This window comes from Apodemus sylvaticus, chromosome 3 (genome assembly GCF_947179515.1).
Source record: "Apodemus sylvaticus chromosome 3, mApoSyl1.1, whole genome shotgun sequence".
NCBI lineage: Eukaryota > Metazoa > Chordata > Mammalia > Rodentia > Muridae > Apodemus > Apodemus sylvaticus.
This window is the reverse complement of record NC_067474.1, coordinates 131,105,417-131,121,202: the sequence shown is the minus strand read 5'-3', so window position 1 is coordinate 131,121,202 and position 15,786 is coordinate 131,105,417. Positions and strand designations below refer to the sequence as shown.

Here is a 15,786-nt window from a genome sequence, read left to right as displayed (position 1 = left end):
GCCCATCTGCAAAAGCTGGCCATCTGTCAGCCTACCCTCCCTGGCCAGGACCAATAGGCCCAGCTCTTGGGGGGTTGGGTGTGGCCCTGCCAGGCTGCTGGTGTCAGTGCAGTGCATTGATCGCCCGCCGGGCGGGCTGGGCCGCAAGCTGGGCAGCTCCTGCTTAATGTGATTGAAAGGCAGTTAAAATGGCGGTGACCTTTTCAGGAGGAATTAGATTGCCTGCCAAGACCGGTTAGAGGGAGTGATAACGCCAGCTGAAGAAGCTGCCCAGCCGACTTCAGAGAGAGGGAGGCAGAGGCAGGATGAGCAGGAGAGTAGTGAGGCCCATTTAAGCTGTACTGTGCGTGCTGACAGAACAGAGATTGCTGCCCTTGTTAGATATGAAAGAATTGAAGAACTGTGATAAATCCCTGGATCCCTTCATTCCCCTGTCCCTCCTCCCAGACTAGGGTCCCTTCGTCATCCTCAACAAAGCTTCCTACATGGTCAGATCAGCTGCCTTGAATGTAATCTACTGTGGGAGGCAGTGGTCAAGCAAGAGCCTTGGTGAGGACACTTGGCTTAGAAGAACAAGCTGTGAACTTGAGAGCTTGGGGTTAATGACAAGGAGGTTCAGTGTCTCAGGAGAGCAAGAGAACATCAAGGGAGTTCTGACTACAAGTAGATTTTCTTTTTAAGATTGATTTATTTATTATTTGTAAGTACACTGTAGCTGTTTTCAGATACTCCAGAAGAGGGCATCAGATCTCATTACAGATGGTTGTGAGCTGCCATGTGGGTGCTGGGATTTGAACTCAGGACCTTTGGGAAAGCAGTCGGTGCTCTTAACCACCGAGCCATCTCTCCAGCCCCATACAAATAGATTCTTATTTATTTAGAGACAAGATCTCACTATGTCACCCCAGCTGGCCTGGAACTCAACTGTGTAGCCCAAACTGGCCTCATACTCAGAGATTCATCTGCCTCTGCATCCCAATACTAACAGATTAAGAAACAAAAATAAAGCCTGAGGAAATAAGGAAGGTCTTCTAGAGACTAGCTTGTCTGACGCCTCGCGTCTCTGAGCACACTTTGGGCTGTGCACCTCAGCTGCTGATTGCCCACTTTAAACCCGAAGTCTCCGCACTGCTAGGGTATGTGCATATGGTAGTACCCAGGGCCCAAGGCTTCATCGAAAGATACCAACAAGTAGGGTAAAAGATGCCTTTCTGGGATACTCTGCCAAACCTAGGCCAAGGATATGTCTTCAGGCAAGAGAACGCCACAAGGGAGGCAGCCTTGGGATAAGCGGAACCACATGATCTCCCTTGTCAAGGAGCATGTGACCAATGAGTAAGGGATGCTTTCCCTCTCATTCTCTACCTCCTCTGTGTCTTAGAAAGGTGTGGGGTGCTGGGCTGTAAGTCCTCCTTGTATTGGTTGCCAATAAGAATTCACTTGTCTAGACTTAGGGACGGCAGAACTTGGTACAACTAGAAGGAACAGTCTGCCCAAAGGATGTGGAAAAGATTGGTTTGAAATAAGGTGGTTGTGATGTGGGCCAGGAGTGGTAAGACGGTCGTTTCCCAGGAGGATGCTCAGGAGGTGGGAAGTGTCTGTGTGCACCTTTGTCTTTGAGCCCTGGCAGAAACCTTGAAGGAATGCAGCACAGTCCCTCACAGGCTGAAATAGGCTGGAGACAGGAGTACACTTCTTTAATCCTAGTGCTCCTGACACAGAGGCAGTGGGTCTCTGTGATTTCAAGGCCAGCTTGGTCTACATAGTGGGTTCTAGACCAGCCAGAGATACAAAGTCTCTGTGTGTGTTCGGGGTGGGGAGGGTGCTAAGGCAGTGGTTATGCAGGGCTGCTGCCCTGCCAGATCCTGCCTAGGGTACCATCTTTCCTGAGTTTCTGTCTTAGATAAGGCTGGGTCTAAGTCCCTGCAATTTAAAGATTCATGAGAGAACAACAGGTAGAGGCAGCTTCTGCACAGCTCTTTTAAATAACTGTTGATAAAACTTAACAGATTATGAGACAAGAATGAAAGGTGTGACTCCACAGGCATGGGCCAAGATGAGAGCCCTAGTTGCCAAAAATGTCTCTGATTGCCACTGTGTTCCCTAGTCCTGTGGGTGACATGTATTGGAACAGTATACCACGGAAACAGGTTTGGAATGGGAGGCATAGGCGGCTGCCTCTGACTTTCCACTACCTTCTGTTTATGGTGGCTGCCTGTTGGGAGGGGTGTGGCTAGGAGCAAGGCTGCTTCTGTCCCCTGTGGCAGTGGACAGGATTTAATCACCTTTTGGAACACAATTGTTAAGCTGGAACAGAGGGAGTGCCGGCAGAGAGAGCAAGTATCAATGGTTTTAAGCGGCGTCTGTCTCTGACTCTCCTGATGTGAGGCACTGAAACGCGTTATCGAGAAGGCCCGGAAAGTGGCTAAGTGCGTTTGACACACGCCAACTCCCTGCCTCCACACTGGATAATTGCATTGTCAACTGTTCAGCGAGGTGGCAGGTGACACTGCAGGCCGATTGATTGTCCCGCATCGTAGCTCCCCAGACTGTCAGCTCCCCAATCGATGGCGTTTACACAAGACACCGTAACTGCATCTGTAACTAATTCCAGTGTAAAACTCCCCGGAAGCTGCTGCCCCTGCCCTCCCTGTAGGCAAGCACTGGGCTCTAGAAGCCCCAAGACTTTCCTTGCTCCCCAGGCTCTGGTTTGGTTGGGAGCAGCAGGTGAGGCAATCAATGGTTCCTTTTTTGTGGTTTCAGGTTCCAGGATGCTACTGCCCCCAGTAAACGGGCATCTCCAGTTTCTCAATCGATCATTTGATCAATTGATTAAATTAACACTGATTCTCCCCCCTCAGTGGCTCAGGAAGAAATGAGTTTATGAGAGCAGGGTCATTTTCATAGAATTTAGACTTACATATCATTTTGGCACTTAGCTGGGCTCCAAGCATTCACTCGAGGAAAGGGAACTGTGCCAGGCACTGGCGACCATCAGACTTAGTTTGCCAGCCATTTTGTCCTTTTCATCTGGAGCATAAGCCTCGCAGAGGGGCCTCCCTGGTGACCAGAAGCTGGTCTGAGTTATCTTGCAGGTCCTAGGGACCAAGTCGCTCTCTGCATAGCCCAGCAGGAGCAGCAGCTGGCCTGCTCTTCCTAGAGCTCCCTGCAAGAGGGGCCAGAGACTTGGAAGGGAGCTGTCTGTGCCATCTTGCCTCTGAGTACTGGCTTGGGATACTCCAGCAGCTGAGAACATAAAATGACAGTGGAGCCTTCCTCTCCAAGATTGAGGGGGGCAAGCTGGCAGGGGTGCTTTCGGCATAAAGCGGCTTTATGGCCGTTTCTTTTTATTATGATTCTGCCAGAAGTCAGCAAGTGACATTTCATTAAGAAAATAAAGTTTAATGTGCTGGGAAGGAGGTTGAAGCAGCTTGGGGCTAGTAGCAGAGTAAAATTGGTGGTGGCAGCCTGCTTTGAACACCTGTGGGGATAGGGAGAGGTCCCCCACATCTGTCTCAGCTGGGGGATGGACTGAGCATCAGAGTAGAAGACTGCTCAGGCCAGAGGCAAAAAGGCTTCTCCTTAGATGCATCGTGCCCCGCCCCTTTTGCTCCTTGGTGAGAAGAACAGAAGGTTGTTGCCAAACTAGGGCAAGACTTGATAAATTTCTCTGGGCACTAACCAGCGAGGCCTGGCCTTCCTTGTGGTGCTGGGTTCATGAGACATGGGGCAGTATTGTCAGTATTCAGCCAGGACTGCTGTGGTGTGTGTTGTGGATGAGGCTGAGTGGAATCAGGCTTGTGACCCTTGGAGTTTTCAGTGTGGTAAGGAACAGTATTGGTACAATAAATACAAATTTAAGAGTTGGTATGGACAGGAAGGCACCTGAAGGATGGGGACCAGACCTGAAACTGTTCCAACCAGGCCAGATAAGATGACTGGCAAAAGGCTGAAAGCATGTGAGAGGTCATTCCCTCAGCAAGAGGAAGGCACCTAAGCTCAGAGGTGGTGCTGGGAATCTCTTTCATCCTCCCCACCTACAGGCATAGCCAAGCTGGGTTGGCAGGGACAAGGAGGCGGCTGTGGCTGCGGCTGCGGCTGCGGCTGCGGCTGCGGCTGCTGCTGCTGCTGCTGCTCTCATATCCTTGGGACTGGAAGCTGGCAGGGTCTGGCAGGGCTTATGGGGTGCGGGCTGTAAGTGAACCTGATAGCTACATTCTGATTGATGGCGGAGTTTGTCTCCCAAACTGTCAGAGGGTTTATAGAGGTGCCACTCACCCTCAGGGTGGGAATTGCTTATCAGGACACCTGGCTGTGCATGGGAGACAGAGCTGTAACTTGGTGTTTTCTCAGCTTAATAGCTCTGCTGCTGACCTGCCTGCTGCCTCAAGTGCTTCAGCCCCTCAGGGTAGGCGCCAAATGAGGACTGTCAGGAAGATGGAGCCCAGGCACTGACTAGCTCAGGAGTGGATGGAAGGAAGGAAGGAAGGAATCTTACACCATAGACTGAAGGGTACAGGGGAGGCACCGCCTGAAAGCACATCCTGTTGTACTGAGTCGCGTGAGGAAGTCGTTAGGTGTCAGGATGAGGCAGGCAGGCTCAGTCTGCACATGGGAGTTCTGGAGCGAGGTGACTGACTAGGTTGGAGCCTGGACTGGTGCATACAGTGGGAGCCATCAGTGGATGTGGAGCAGGGAGGAGTCGTTGGGCTGTGTGGTTGATTGGGCTGAGGCAGGAAGAACACATTTCTGAGACGACTGGGCAGAGCTCTAAGCTTCCTCTTTGGTACAAAAGATTCCACTTCTAACCTTTTGGGGAAAGCCCTTCATTCCCTTTGTCCTGGCAGAGCTGCTGGTCTGGTTAGTAAGATGTCACCTAAGACCCACAAGGACAAAGATGCAGGGACAGCTCTTTGGTCTCTGTCCGTGGCCTATGAGGAAATGTTCTGGGAGTCAGAGACCACTTGGCGGATGAAGCAGGCTCGGTGAAGCCTTAGTAGCTCATCCTTTACTTTAGCCAAGAGTCGGCCTTTGGTTGGGCCAGATGCCCTCTGGGGATCAGCACACTCTGGCCTTAGCCTGCCCTGCCCAGCCTAGTTGCCTTGAGACTGCTCTGAGAGGCAGGTGTGCGTGCCGAGCCTCCCGTGTCTGTCCCTTTCTAATCCCTTTCTAACTACACTTGTCCAGGAATCTGGGCTGTGTGAGGTGGAGATGAATAATTAATGTCAGGCGCTTCAGACACCAAATATTTGAACAGCTGCCTGGTGTTTTTGCTGGCAAAGGACCTGGTGGCCCAAATCAGGATGTTGGCTGGGGGTGCTGCTCTGTGGCTCTGATTGGCCTTAGCCAGCCTTTTCTCCTGTCTGATGGATCTCAAGCCAGACAGTGAGATAGAAGGATGCTCGGGTCCTAGTTGGGAGTGACCTTTTGGATCTGAGTTTCTCTACCCCCTTTCTGCTCTTCCTGGAACTGGGAGACAAATGTATAGAAGGCCTGTCACAGTGTCCTCGAAGGACCACACGTAGTGTGTGAATGTGCAAGTTTATAAGCAGAGACAACCTGGAGCTGCATGCAGTACATTTAAAGGTTAGGGAGGCATACAGAGAAAGGGATGGAAATAATCAGGGATAACCTGAATGTTTGCTGGTTCATATATCTGTCTCATCTCGGACCTAATCCCCACCTGGGAGCAGCAGAAAGGGCGCCCTTGGGTTAGCTCCTGGCCTCTGGCCCTTCTTAACACTCCGCTTCCCACAGGCTCCGGCTTCGTTATGTGCAGTGGCAAAGAGAACCCAGACAGTGATGCCGACCTGGATGTGGATGGAGATGACACTCTGGAGTATGGGAAACCACAGTATCCTTGGGACGAAGGGGGGCAAGCCAACAATAACAAAAGTAGCTGGTGCCTCCAAAGAGTAACTCCTGGAGCCATCAGCTTTCAGTGGGCAGGGGTGCTCCTGAGTATTCAGAGCCCTTGTGTCCTGCTGCAACCTTGGGTCTGTTGTCCTTGACCACCATGCCAGATACACGGAGGCTGATGTCATCCCGTGCACAGGAGAAGAGCCTGGTGAAGCCAAGGAGAGAGAGGCACTCCGGGGCGCAGTCCTGAAGCAAGTGTGGGCAGGGCATGGGCAGCTTGTATGGAGGGCTCCCAGGAGGCCGGGCTCAGCCATCCTGCAGGCCTCACTCAGTTCTTTCTCCTTCCTCTCCTCTAGTGGTGGCCCCCCGAGCACCCGCATCACACCCGAGTTCTCTAAGTGGGCCAGTGATGGTAAGTCCTGACTCACATTAGCAGGATTGGGGGTGGGGAAGAACATCTTTAGGTGGTAGTGACTGTCTCAACCCTTGGCACTCACTCTGGCTTATCTAGCCAGAGTATGAGTTGAACTTTTGTCCCTACAGAGATGCCATCCACCAGCAATGGTGAAAGCAGCAAGCAGGAGGCCATGCAGAAGACCTGCAAGAACAGCGACATTGAGAAGTATGTGTAGTTGGCTGGGAAAGGGGCTCTTCGCAAGCAGGAAGGCCTGCTGCCAGGCTCTGAGTACAACTCAGCCCTGCTGCCCTGGGCACAGCCTGCTGTGGAGCCCAGCTGGTGCTAAGCGTGACTCTGTGAATTGATCACTGGGCCGTGGCCCTGGGAGCCTTGGTGGAGAGGAACAGAACTTCCCTGCCCGCCCTAGCTGCCCCCGCCCGTGGAGTGTGATGTATGGCCGCCCAGCCCAGCCAGTGCATTTGATTCATCTCCAGTTTCTGTTTCTTAATCGGGAGCTAAATTGGTTTCATTTTTCTTGTCCCGGGTAGCGCTTGCAGCAGGTTTTAGGCAGGAGCAGTGGGTCTCATCACTTTCGGTAGGAATTTTGGCCAGGGTTCTCCAGCAAAGGAGAAGGAGAGCCCTTGTTCCTTTTCTCAGGGCTGCTGGACAGCGCCACAGGATTCGATATCAGCGGCCAGCCTGCTACCTTTCCAAAAGCCTGGAAAGGGCCCAGTACTGGCCCCGGAGGTGCAGGTGTCCTGTGTGGGTTCCTGGAGTGGCGGCCGTTGGCCATTGCTTCTCTCTGAACCTGCCCCTCCCCCCAGCTGGAGGGTAGGTTGCTTGGGGTTAAAGAGTAGCCTCTTCATCCTAGGGCCAGTGTTCCATCTTGCCTCCTGCCACAAGAGTGGCTTGCAGGCCAGTGCAGGGCTGGGTCGGTGGCCTGGGTCACCTCCCATTTGTTTCCCTCCATTTTGTGTTGTCATAAATTCATTCCAGCCCGTTGTGCTTGATCAGTTTATCTCGGCCGGGCTGCAAGTGCTGCTGGCATGATGTATGGGCCGCAGCGCAGGGCCCGGCTGCCCATGAATCACCGCAGCTGCTCCGTGTCAGCACCGGAGCGGGCCATACGGATTCGGTGCAACCAGCTTAGGGAGGGGGGTGACGTATGGATGTTTATTTAATAATTCTCTCCTACTCCAGCTGAGCAGGGCGGGCGGGGCTATAAGAGGCGCCCACCCTCGTCTGGAGGGGCTGCTCATAAATCAGAAAGACAAGATCATTAATCAAGGATGGCGCCCGAGGGGGAGGCAAGGGCCAGAGCCAGTGGCCATCCATGAAGGTGCTACCCACCCAAGGCTGGGGGACATTAGCTTTTCTGTCCCACCTGTGTGAGCACAGGCTCCAGTGGGTGGGGCACTCTAGGACAAGGTGGGAACTGATTGCTGCTATACAGAGGTGCATCTTCATCAGACCCACCAGGATTGATTCTCTTCAGTCCCCGGGACATCCTAGTTCACAAAGTACATGTTCCAGCCCTAGGTCCATTTTATACCCAGGAGAGGAGAAGGGTTCCAGGGCTTCCTCTGGGTGTCTAATCACACACCCATGCCTAAAGGGGCTCAGAAAAGCTCACAGCCATGCTAGCCATGGTATTGCACCAGACAGATCGGAGGTGTGTATGTACTAAGCAGCTTGCCCTGGAACTGTATTCTAGCCCTCAGTGTGGCTCTGAAGATCCCGGGCTGACCTTAGAAAACTGGGAAGCATGGTTCCTCCTCCGTGTTGGCTGTCTGCCAGTCCACACGAGGATGGTCCACATAGCATTTAGCAAAACCCCAGAAGCTAGCTGTGGGAGCTGGTGAGGGAGAGGAAGAGGAAGAAGGCTTCCCAGAATCTCGTAACTGAGCACGTTGCTCCAGGGAAGCTGCCAGCACTAAAGAACTGGCACAGCCCTTCTGTGTCCCTGGAGAAAGAAGTTATGGGCCCATTGTGTACAGCCACCAGGGAGACACATTCTGTATTGCTGCTGATACCCTAAAAAAAAGAGAGATTGAAATTTGTTGTACATTAAATATTGCTACTACCAACTGGCCATGGTAATACATCCGTCATCTCAACACTCTAGAGGCTGAGAAAAGAGGATTATGAGTTTGAGGCTAACCTAAACTACATATTAAATTTGAGATTAGCCTGGGGTATGCAGTGAGACAAAACAATAAACATGTTCCCATGACCTTCCCTATATATATATACTTCCTTCTGACAGTCGTGTCCAGGTGTCAGGCCATCTGTAAGCTCTGCAGCTCTGTGAACTCATTGTCCCCATGCTAGCCGAATACCCCCTGCTACAGAATACCGCCTCAGCCCGGTCTAGATTGAGTACGTCTTTTAAACCTCCCTCGTTCTGTCATAGCCCACCCCTAACCCAGCTGCTTGTACCAGGTTCCTGCTGCTGGCTGGAGAGTCGCCTCCCTCTGCCTGCTTGCCGCCAGCCCGCAGGGCCTGTGGGCTGCTTGGCCTTAGTCTCTACCATTCCTTGGCCGGGAGTCGCTCTCCTTGTAAGCACTGTGGGCTTGGTCTGCCACGGCCTGGGCAGGCTACCTCAGTTCTTCACATAGAAAACGCTTCTTCTCATGGGGGTTTTAGGAAGTGTAAATAAGGTAACTGGTAAGAACCCCTGGCAGTTAATAAGTACTTAGTACATTTTAGCTGTCTGTTTAGTATTGTCATTTCCTAAGGCACATGGCAGTTTTTCTGCTTTTGGAGGGTTGGGAGGGTCCTTGGGATGGTCCGAACTGCTCCTTGTTCGTTGGGGCTGCTGGGGCTGCATCTCCTCTTCCCTTGAAGGCTAGACTGGCAAATGCATCCTCATGTCCATGTGCCCCAGGTAGGGCTTATGTCACTAGTGAATAGTCACTAATAATGTGTTTTGGCAGGTGAGCCTCTGCCTTAGGGAACTTTTGCTGAGTTTAAGTCAGTAAAGTGGTCCTTAGAAACCGTAAGGATGAGGGCAGGGTGTGCCTTAGTTGGACAGATGCTTTCCTGTGTTAAAGCCCTGGATAATCCCAGCACTCAGAAGGGCAGGAAGTACTTTTTAAAAATGCCATGATGAAATCTTACACTTTGTATGTTCATCTAAAAAACAAAAAGGGGCCGTAGAGCCGTAGAGTTGGCCGCTCTGTCAGAGGACTAGAGTTCAGTTCCCAGCACCCACGTGGCAGCTCACTAGGATCTGTAACTCCAGCTCCAGGGGATCTGATGCCCTCTGACCTCCACAGGCACAATACCTATGTGTATAAAATTGTATTTGTTTTGTTTTGTTTGTTTTTCCAGGTAGAGTTTGTTTCTATAGCCCTGGCTATCCTGGAACTACCCCTATAGACTAGACAAGGGGTTGAGGCCAGCCTGGGCTGGTTGGGACTGGGTTTTGTTTGGCTTGAGACGGTCTCTCCATGTAGCTTTGGTTGTCCTGGGACTCACTCTGTAGTCCACACTGACTTCAGAACTCACAGAGCTCCACCTGCTTATGCCTTCCAATCCCGCTTATGCTGGGATTAAAGATGAGCCACCATATCTGTCTGGGGAGACTATGTTTTGATTTTGTGTTTTGTATTGTTTTTTTTGGGGGGGGGTGTTTTTGTTCGTTTTTGAGACAGGGTTTCTCTGTGTAACAGAGCCCTGGTTGTCCTGAAGCTTTCTATGTAGACCAGGCTGGCTTTGAACTTGTAGAGATCTGCCTGCCTCTGTCTTCCAAGTGCTGGGATTAAAGATGTGCACCTCCACCACCTGGCCAGTGAGACCATTTTTTTTTTTTAAACATAAAAAGCAAACAAACAGCCCAAAGAAATCCATAAAGGCCACAGCATGGTGGCATGTGGAAAGAGCAGGTATGGAGCTTGCAGAGCCTGGGAGACAGCAGACTGAAAACTGAGGGTGGTGGGAGGAGGGTTGGCGGGGAGGTTGCTGGCTGTCCCGTGTGCCTGGATACTGATCAGGTGGCATGCAGGGGCGGAGCCTAGCTCTCTGGGCATGTTTGGCTGTAGAGATGTTGAGGAGGAGTTCTCCATGGAATTCTGGGTCTGAGACAGTTCTGCCTTCCTACCCTGTGTGTTGTCTTCACAGAATCACTGAAGATTCCGCAGTGACTACATTCGAGGCTCTAAAGGCTCGGGTCAGGGAACTTGAACGGCAGCTGTCTCGGGGAGACAGATACAAATGCCTCATCTGCATGGTAAGTGGGAAGGAGTGGAGGCATGCTATTGGTCAGGTCCGTGCCCTGTAGGGTTGGAAAGGCTCTCAGAGGGTGAGCCTACTTCAGCAACCCTTTCTCTGCCCACCTCCTCCCCAGGACTCCTACTCGATGCCTCTGACATCGATCCAGTGTTGGCATGTACACTGTGAAGAGTGTTGGCTTCGGACTCTGGTGAGGGGGCATGAAACTGTGTGGGCAACTGTTGGTGGCACTGTCCAGATGTTCACATTTGTGATTGCACCTGCTTGGGGGAGGCAAGGAACAGCCTGAAGTCAGGAATTCACTCCCCAAGTTGAACATGCTGTCTGCACCCTCATTTTGGGTTTACCTAATTCTCCCCTCCACGCACTCGGTGCACGGTGCACAGTGCACGTGCCCCCTTCCCACCCCCACGTAGGCCCCGACTCATCACGTTTATTGGTGAGACCCCAGGTCAGAAAGATGCTGGTAGTGGGTAAGCCAGACTTGGGCCTCTGCCCCTCCCCCTCCCATTACTAAGCTCCTTCTGCTCCTGCCCTGTTCTTAGCTCGGGAGCAGCCATTAAAATGTCGCCCGGAGACAGCAATAAAAGGCCCGGACGTGGGCTCTGTGTCCTGATCAAAGGCCGCATGTAATCTCGTTAGGGCCAGGCAGCCACAGCTGGACCCAGCCTTGTTCTCATTACCGGGGCTCCTGCTGTGGGGCTGGCCAGGCGGTTTGATCCTGGCGTCTCCCCAACACGGGAGCATGTCTGCCTGCTCAGAGGCAACGCATGCATCCCTAGCCTGGCTGAGAAGAATGAGGGCCCAGCACAAGCCGATGGGGAAGATGGCTGCAGGCCCGGTGCTCTTGTGTACAGACACAGGGCATGCCGTTCTGAGGCCTCCCCTTTCTCTTCAGGGTGCCAAGAAGCTGTGCCCTCAGTGCAACACCATCACAGCGCCTGGAGACCTGCGGAGGATCTACTTATGAGCGGGCTGTCCAGGAAGGCCGCACCTCAGCCACCCCCGCCCCAGCCTCTGTAACAGTGACTCTCCTTCTCCCCTTGTACATAATTGCACACAGGTTCCCCGTGTACATACATGCACATACACACCCAAACACACAGAGGACTCTGGAGCCAGAGTGGAACAGCTCTGCCTACGTGTACCTTCTGAACTTGGGGACCATGCCTCTTTGGGCTGTTTCCAGGATAGGCAGGAAGGTGGTATAGCAGGGCAGGGCTCCTGAGCTCCACCCCCTAGACTGACTGACTGACAGACACGCAAACACCAGACTGAAGCACATGTAATATAGACTGTATGTTTACAATGTTGTGTATAAATGGGACACTTTGCCCTCTACCACCTCCCCTTTGGTTGTATCATTTTCTTCTTTTTTAATGACTCCTGGAAGCAGTGCCCCCTTCGGAGCTGGCTGGGAGCTCGGCCCAACCACCTCTTAGGGTGCCTGCCTCTCCCCTGGCATCCCCTCCCTTTCCTGTGTGCTCGGTGTTCAGTGGTGTATATTTCTCCCAGACATGGGGCCTGTACCCAAGGGATCTGATCCCTCCTTAGTCTTAGCTCATGGGCTCCTGAGGAGCTGGGGGCAGGGTGGGATGGGACCGAGCAGGGCTGGCTGGCTGAGGGGACCTGGCTGCCAGCCTGCCCTTGAGAACCCCTGGGGTAGGCGTGCTGCTCCCTGCACCTCCTGTGGGCCCTATGGTGTGATGCTGTGTCTGTATATTCTATACAGAGGGACTTGTCCTTGCCCTTTGTAAACTACATTTGACATGGATTAAAACAGTATAAACCAGCTGCTTGTCTGTGTTTGAAGCTCTGATGGTGACTGAGGCAGTTAGGAGGGTCAGCCTGTGCAGCATTACACTGCAGTGTGTGAAGCCTGGGGCCAGGACAACAGGAGCATCCTGGGGGGGGGGGTAGGGCTGAGGGTCTGGGCTCCAGGCTATTGATGGGTAGGGGGCTCTAGGTTAATTCCTTATCGATGTAGAATCGTCAGCTCATTAATCACAAAAGAGGTCAGAGCTTGGGGTACAGAGGGGATGTAAGCTCTAGTCCCCAACCCTGGGCAGAAGCAGCCACAGACAAGTCACACAAGCTCCGGGCCTCTTATCTTTCCGTCCCCTGAAATGTGCCATAGTTCACCGGCTGAGTTTCAGGGGAGAGGGGACTGGCCTGGTATAAAAACAGACCTTCAAGTAAAGGACTGGTGCTAGGCTGTCAGGGCTGCAGATACAGAACTTGTTAGTGCCACAGCTCCTCACTGCCAGGGAAGTCACCGGATGCTTCCTGGCAGAGGGTCCAGGTGAGCCCTCACCAGAGAAATGTGAGAAAAGGGTGGTTGCTCAGATTCAAGGGATTTCTACCTGGGGTGCCTGCAAACCCACAAAAATCCGGTCTAGTTGGTAGCTCCTGCTTCCCCTTGCAAGCCCACCACGTTGGAATCCAGAACAGACCCCTCATGGTTCGCATACCCTGCTCGGTGCCACCGAATATCCTGAACACGGCTGCTCGAGCCTGAAGTCCAGTCTGCCTGGCTTCTAGTGCCTAATGAGGCAGCCTTAGACACCTGGGAAGAGGTGATGGGCCTCAGCGGTCAGTTCTGAGCAGCCATGTCTCATGTCTCTACTGTCCCTTTCCCCCCAACCCCCGAACTCATCGGGCCCTTGACAGCTGCTTACCCCAACCCAGGGGTGGGGGGCATATACTAACCTGGCACATTGAACGGGCATTCATTCCACCAAAGCATGCTTTAGGCTGTCGTGGAACAGGCAACACTGCCACCTGTCGGCCATGGCTGGGGATGTAAGCACCTCTCTAAGGGAGCAGAGAAGTAGCAGAGAACCCTGAGGCTGACGACGCCATGAGGACATGGCACACACACACACACACACACACACACACACACACACCAGGCTGACACCCTGAGGACACGGCTGGCACATACACACACACACACCCCAGGCTGATGCCCTGAGGACACAGCTGGCACACACACACACACACACACACCCCAAGCTGATGCCCTGAGGACACAGCTGGCACACACACACACACACACACACACACCCCAAGCTGATGCCCTGAGGACACAGCTGGCACACACACACACACACACCAGGCTGACACCCTGAGGACACGGCTGGCACACACACACACACACACACACCAGGATGACGCCCTGAGGACACGGCTGGCACACACACACACACACACACACACACACACACCAGGATGACGCCCTGAGGACACAGCTGGCACACATACACACACACACACACACCAGGATGATGCCCTGAGGACACAGCTGGCACACACACACACACACACCAGGATGACGCCCTGAGGACACAGCTGGCACACACACACACACACACACACACACCCCAAGCTGATGCCCTGAGGACACAGCTGGCACACACACACACACACACACACCCCAGGCTGACGCCCTGAGAACACAGCTGGCACACACACACACCAGGCTGATGCCCTGAGGACACGGCTGGCACACACACACACACACACACACACATACACCAGGCTTACACCCTGAGGACCTGGGTGTGTGTGTGTGTGTGTGTGTGTGTGTGTGTGTGTGCTGGCCTCGGGACACTTGGGGATTTACTGCCCCAAGAATATTAGAAGCCTCCCACCCGCATCTTTCAAACTGCCTGCCAAACTCTGAAAGCCCTTCTCTCAAACCCGAGTCCCTTGATCACAGAAAGTTCATTCAATTAACAAATATCTATTGACTACCTCACCTGCTATGTGCAAATTTTGCAGCCGTGACTTTCAGCACAGGAGATGGTACAACTTCTGAGTACAACCATCTGGAGGGTACTGAGTGGGACTCTTAGGAATGAAGGTAGTGTTTGAACCTGAATCCCCTTACATTGGTTCTGCCTTCCAAGACAAGAATTACCACCTCCTCCCTCCCGTTGAGCACCACAGCCTTTCTGCCCCGCTCCTAGTCCCTAAGATTCAGCAACTTGGCTGGGCGGTGGTGGCACACGCCTGTAAGTCCAGCACTCTGGGAGGCAGAGGCAGGCGGATTTCTGAGTTCGAGGCCAGCCTGGTCTACAGAGTGAGTTCCAGGACAACCAGGGCTACACAGAGAAACCCTGTCTCAAAAAAACAAAAACAAACAACAACAACAAAAAGATTCAGCAGCATGCTCTAACATGTCGTGGCACCAAGCAGGCTCCAAATACCCAAATCCTCAGCTCCATCTGCTGTCTGCCCCAGATCTCCAGACCACAAGGTCAGAGACATCCTCTCTGAGTGACAGGCCCAAGTGCTTTACATTGTGGCACTTTGTCCTCCCTCGCAGAGGTCACAGCCTGCTCCCCAGCCTCGCTCTGCTGCTCTGCAGTTCCTTCCACTCTTGAAATCAAACCTCAAGCCAGGCATGATCGCACAGGCCTGGGATCCCAGGACCTGGGAGGTGGAGATCACAAGCTCAAAGTCGTCCTCGGCTACATAGTGAGACTGAGGCAGCCTGGGCTACAAGACACACCCACACACCCATTCCCCTCCCCCACACCAAAACTTAATTCTGAGAATGATTATAAAATTTCAGTTACCTAGCCAGGTGTGGTGGCACAGGCCTTTAACCCTAGCACTCTGGAGGCAGGGCCAGGAGGCTCTGCGAGTTGGAAGCCTCACTGGTCTTCAGAGCAAGTTCCAGGGTAGCCAAGACTACATTGAGACCCTATCCTGAAACAAAACAAAACGTTTCAGTTATCCAAGATTCTTAAGTTCTAGGATATGCATAGTAGCCAAGAACTAGAAATCTGCTACAGAAGCTGTATACACAGGTGCCATATACCTACAGTTAACGAGCAGGACCCCGGGTGTCTGGGATTCTGCCAGGAAGAGCAGCTATGTTAGAAGTTCTTGCCACAGTCTACACGTGTGCTTGTGTGTCTGCAGACACACTGTGTGCAGATGTGTGTGGAGGCCAGAGGTCTACCTAGGGTACAGCTCACTTTGCTTCTTGAGACAGGTCCTCTCTCTGGCCTGGGGCTCACTAATTAGGCTAGGTTAGTTGGCCAATAAGCCCCAGGCACCTGCCTATCTCTGCCTCCCCAGAGCTGAGATTTTTGTTTGTTTTGGTTTGGCTTGGTTTGGTTTTTGTTTGTTTGGTTGGTTGGTTAGGTTTTTTTTTTTTTTTTTTTTTGAGACAGGGTTTCTCTGTGTAGCTGTCCTGGAACTCACTCTGTAGACCACCACACTGGCCTTGAACTTGGAAATCCATCTGCCTCTCTCTCCCAAGTGCTGGGATTAAAGGCGTGTGC

General features: G+C 52.7%; 1 protein-coding gene across 7 annotated transcripts in view; it reads left to right on the top strand.

Annotated features, from left to right (window-relative positions):
• Positions 1-12,281, top strand: part of Rnf220 (ring finger protein 220) — a 221,886-nt gene extending 209,605 nt beyond the window's left edge. For all 7 annotated transcript variants that reach the window (XM_052177122.1, XM_052177121.1, XM_052177123.1 and 4 more), the window contains 7 exons: positions 5,758-5,854; positions 6,024-6,110; positions 6,216-6,271; positions 6,403-6,481; positions 10,379-10,487; positions 10,605-10,679; positions 11,388-12,281. In XM_052177122.1, the coding sequence (XP_052033082.1) occupies positions 5,758-5,854; positions 6,024-6,110; positions 6,216-6,271; positions 6,403-6,481; positions 10,379-10,487; positions 10,605-10,679; positions 11,388-11,459 (575 nt within the window). In that variant the 3' untranslated portion in view covers positions 11,460-12,281. The remainder of the gene's footprint in view (positions 1-5,757; positions 5,855-6,023; positions 6,111-6,215; positions 6,272-6,402; positions 6,482-10,378; positions 10,488-10,604; positions 10,680-11,387) is intronic.
• The last annotated feature ends 3,505 nt before the right edge of the window (positions 12,282-15,786 follow it).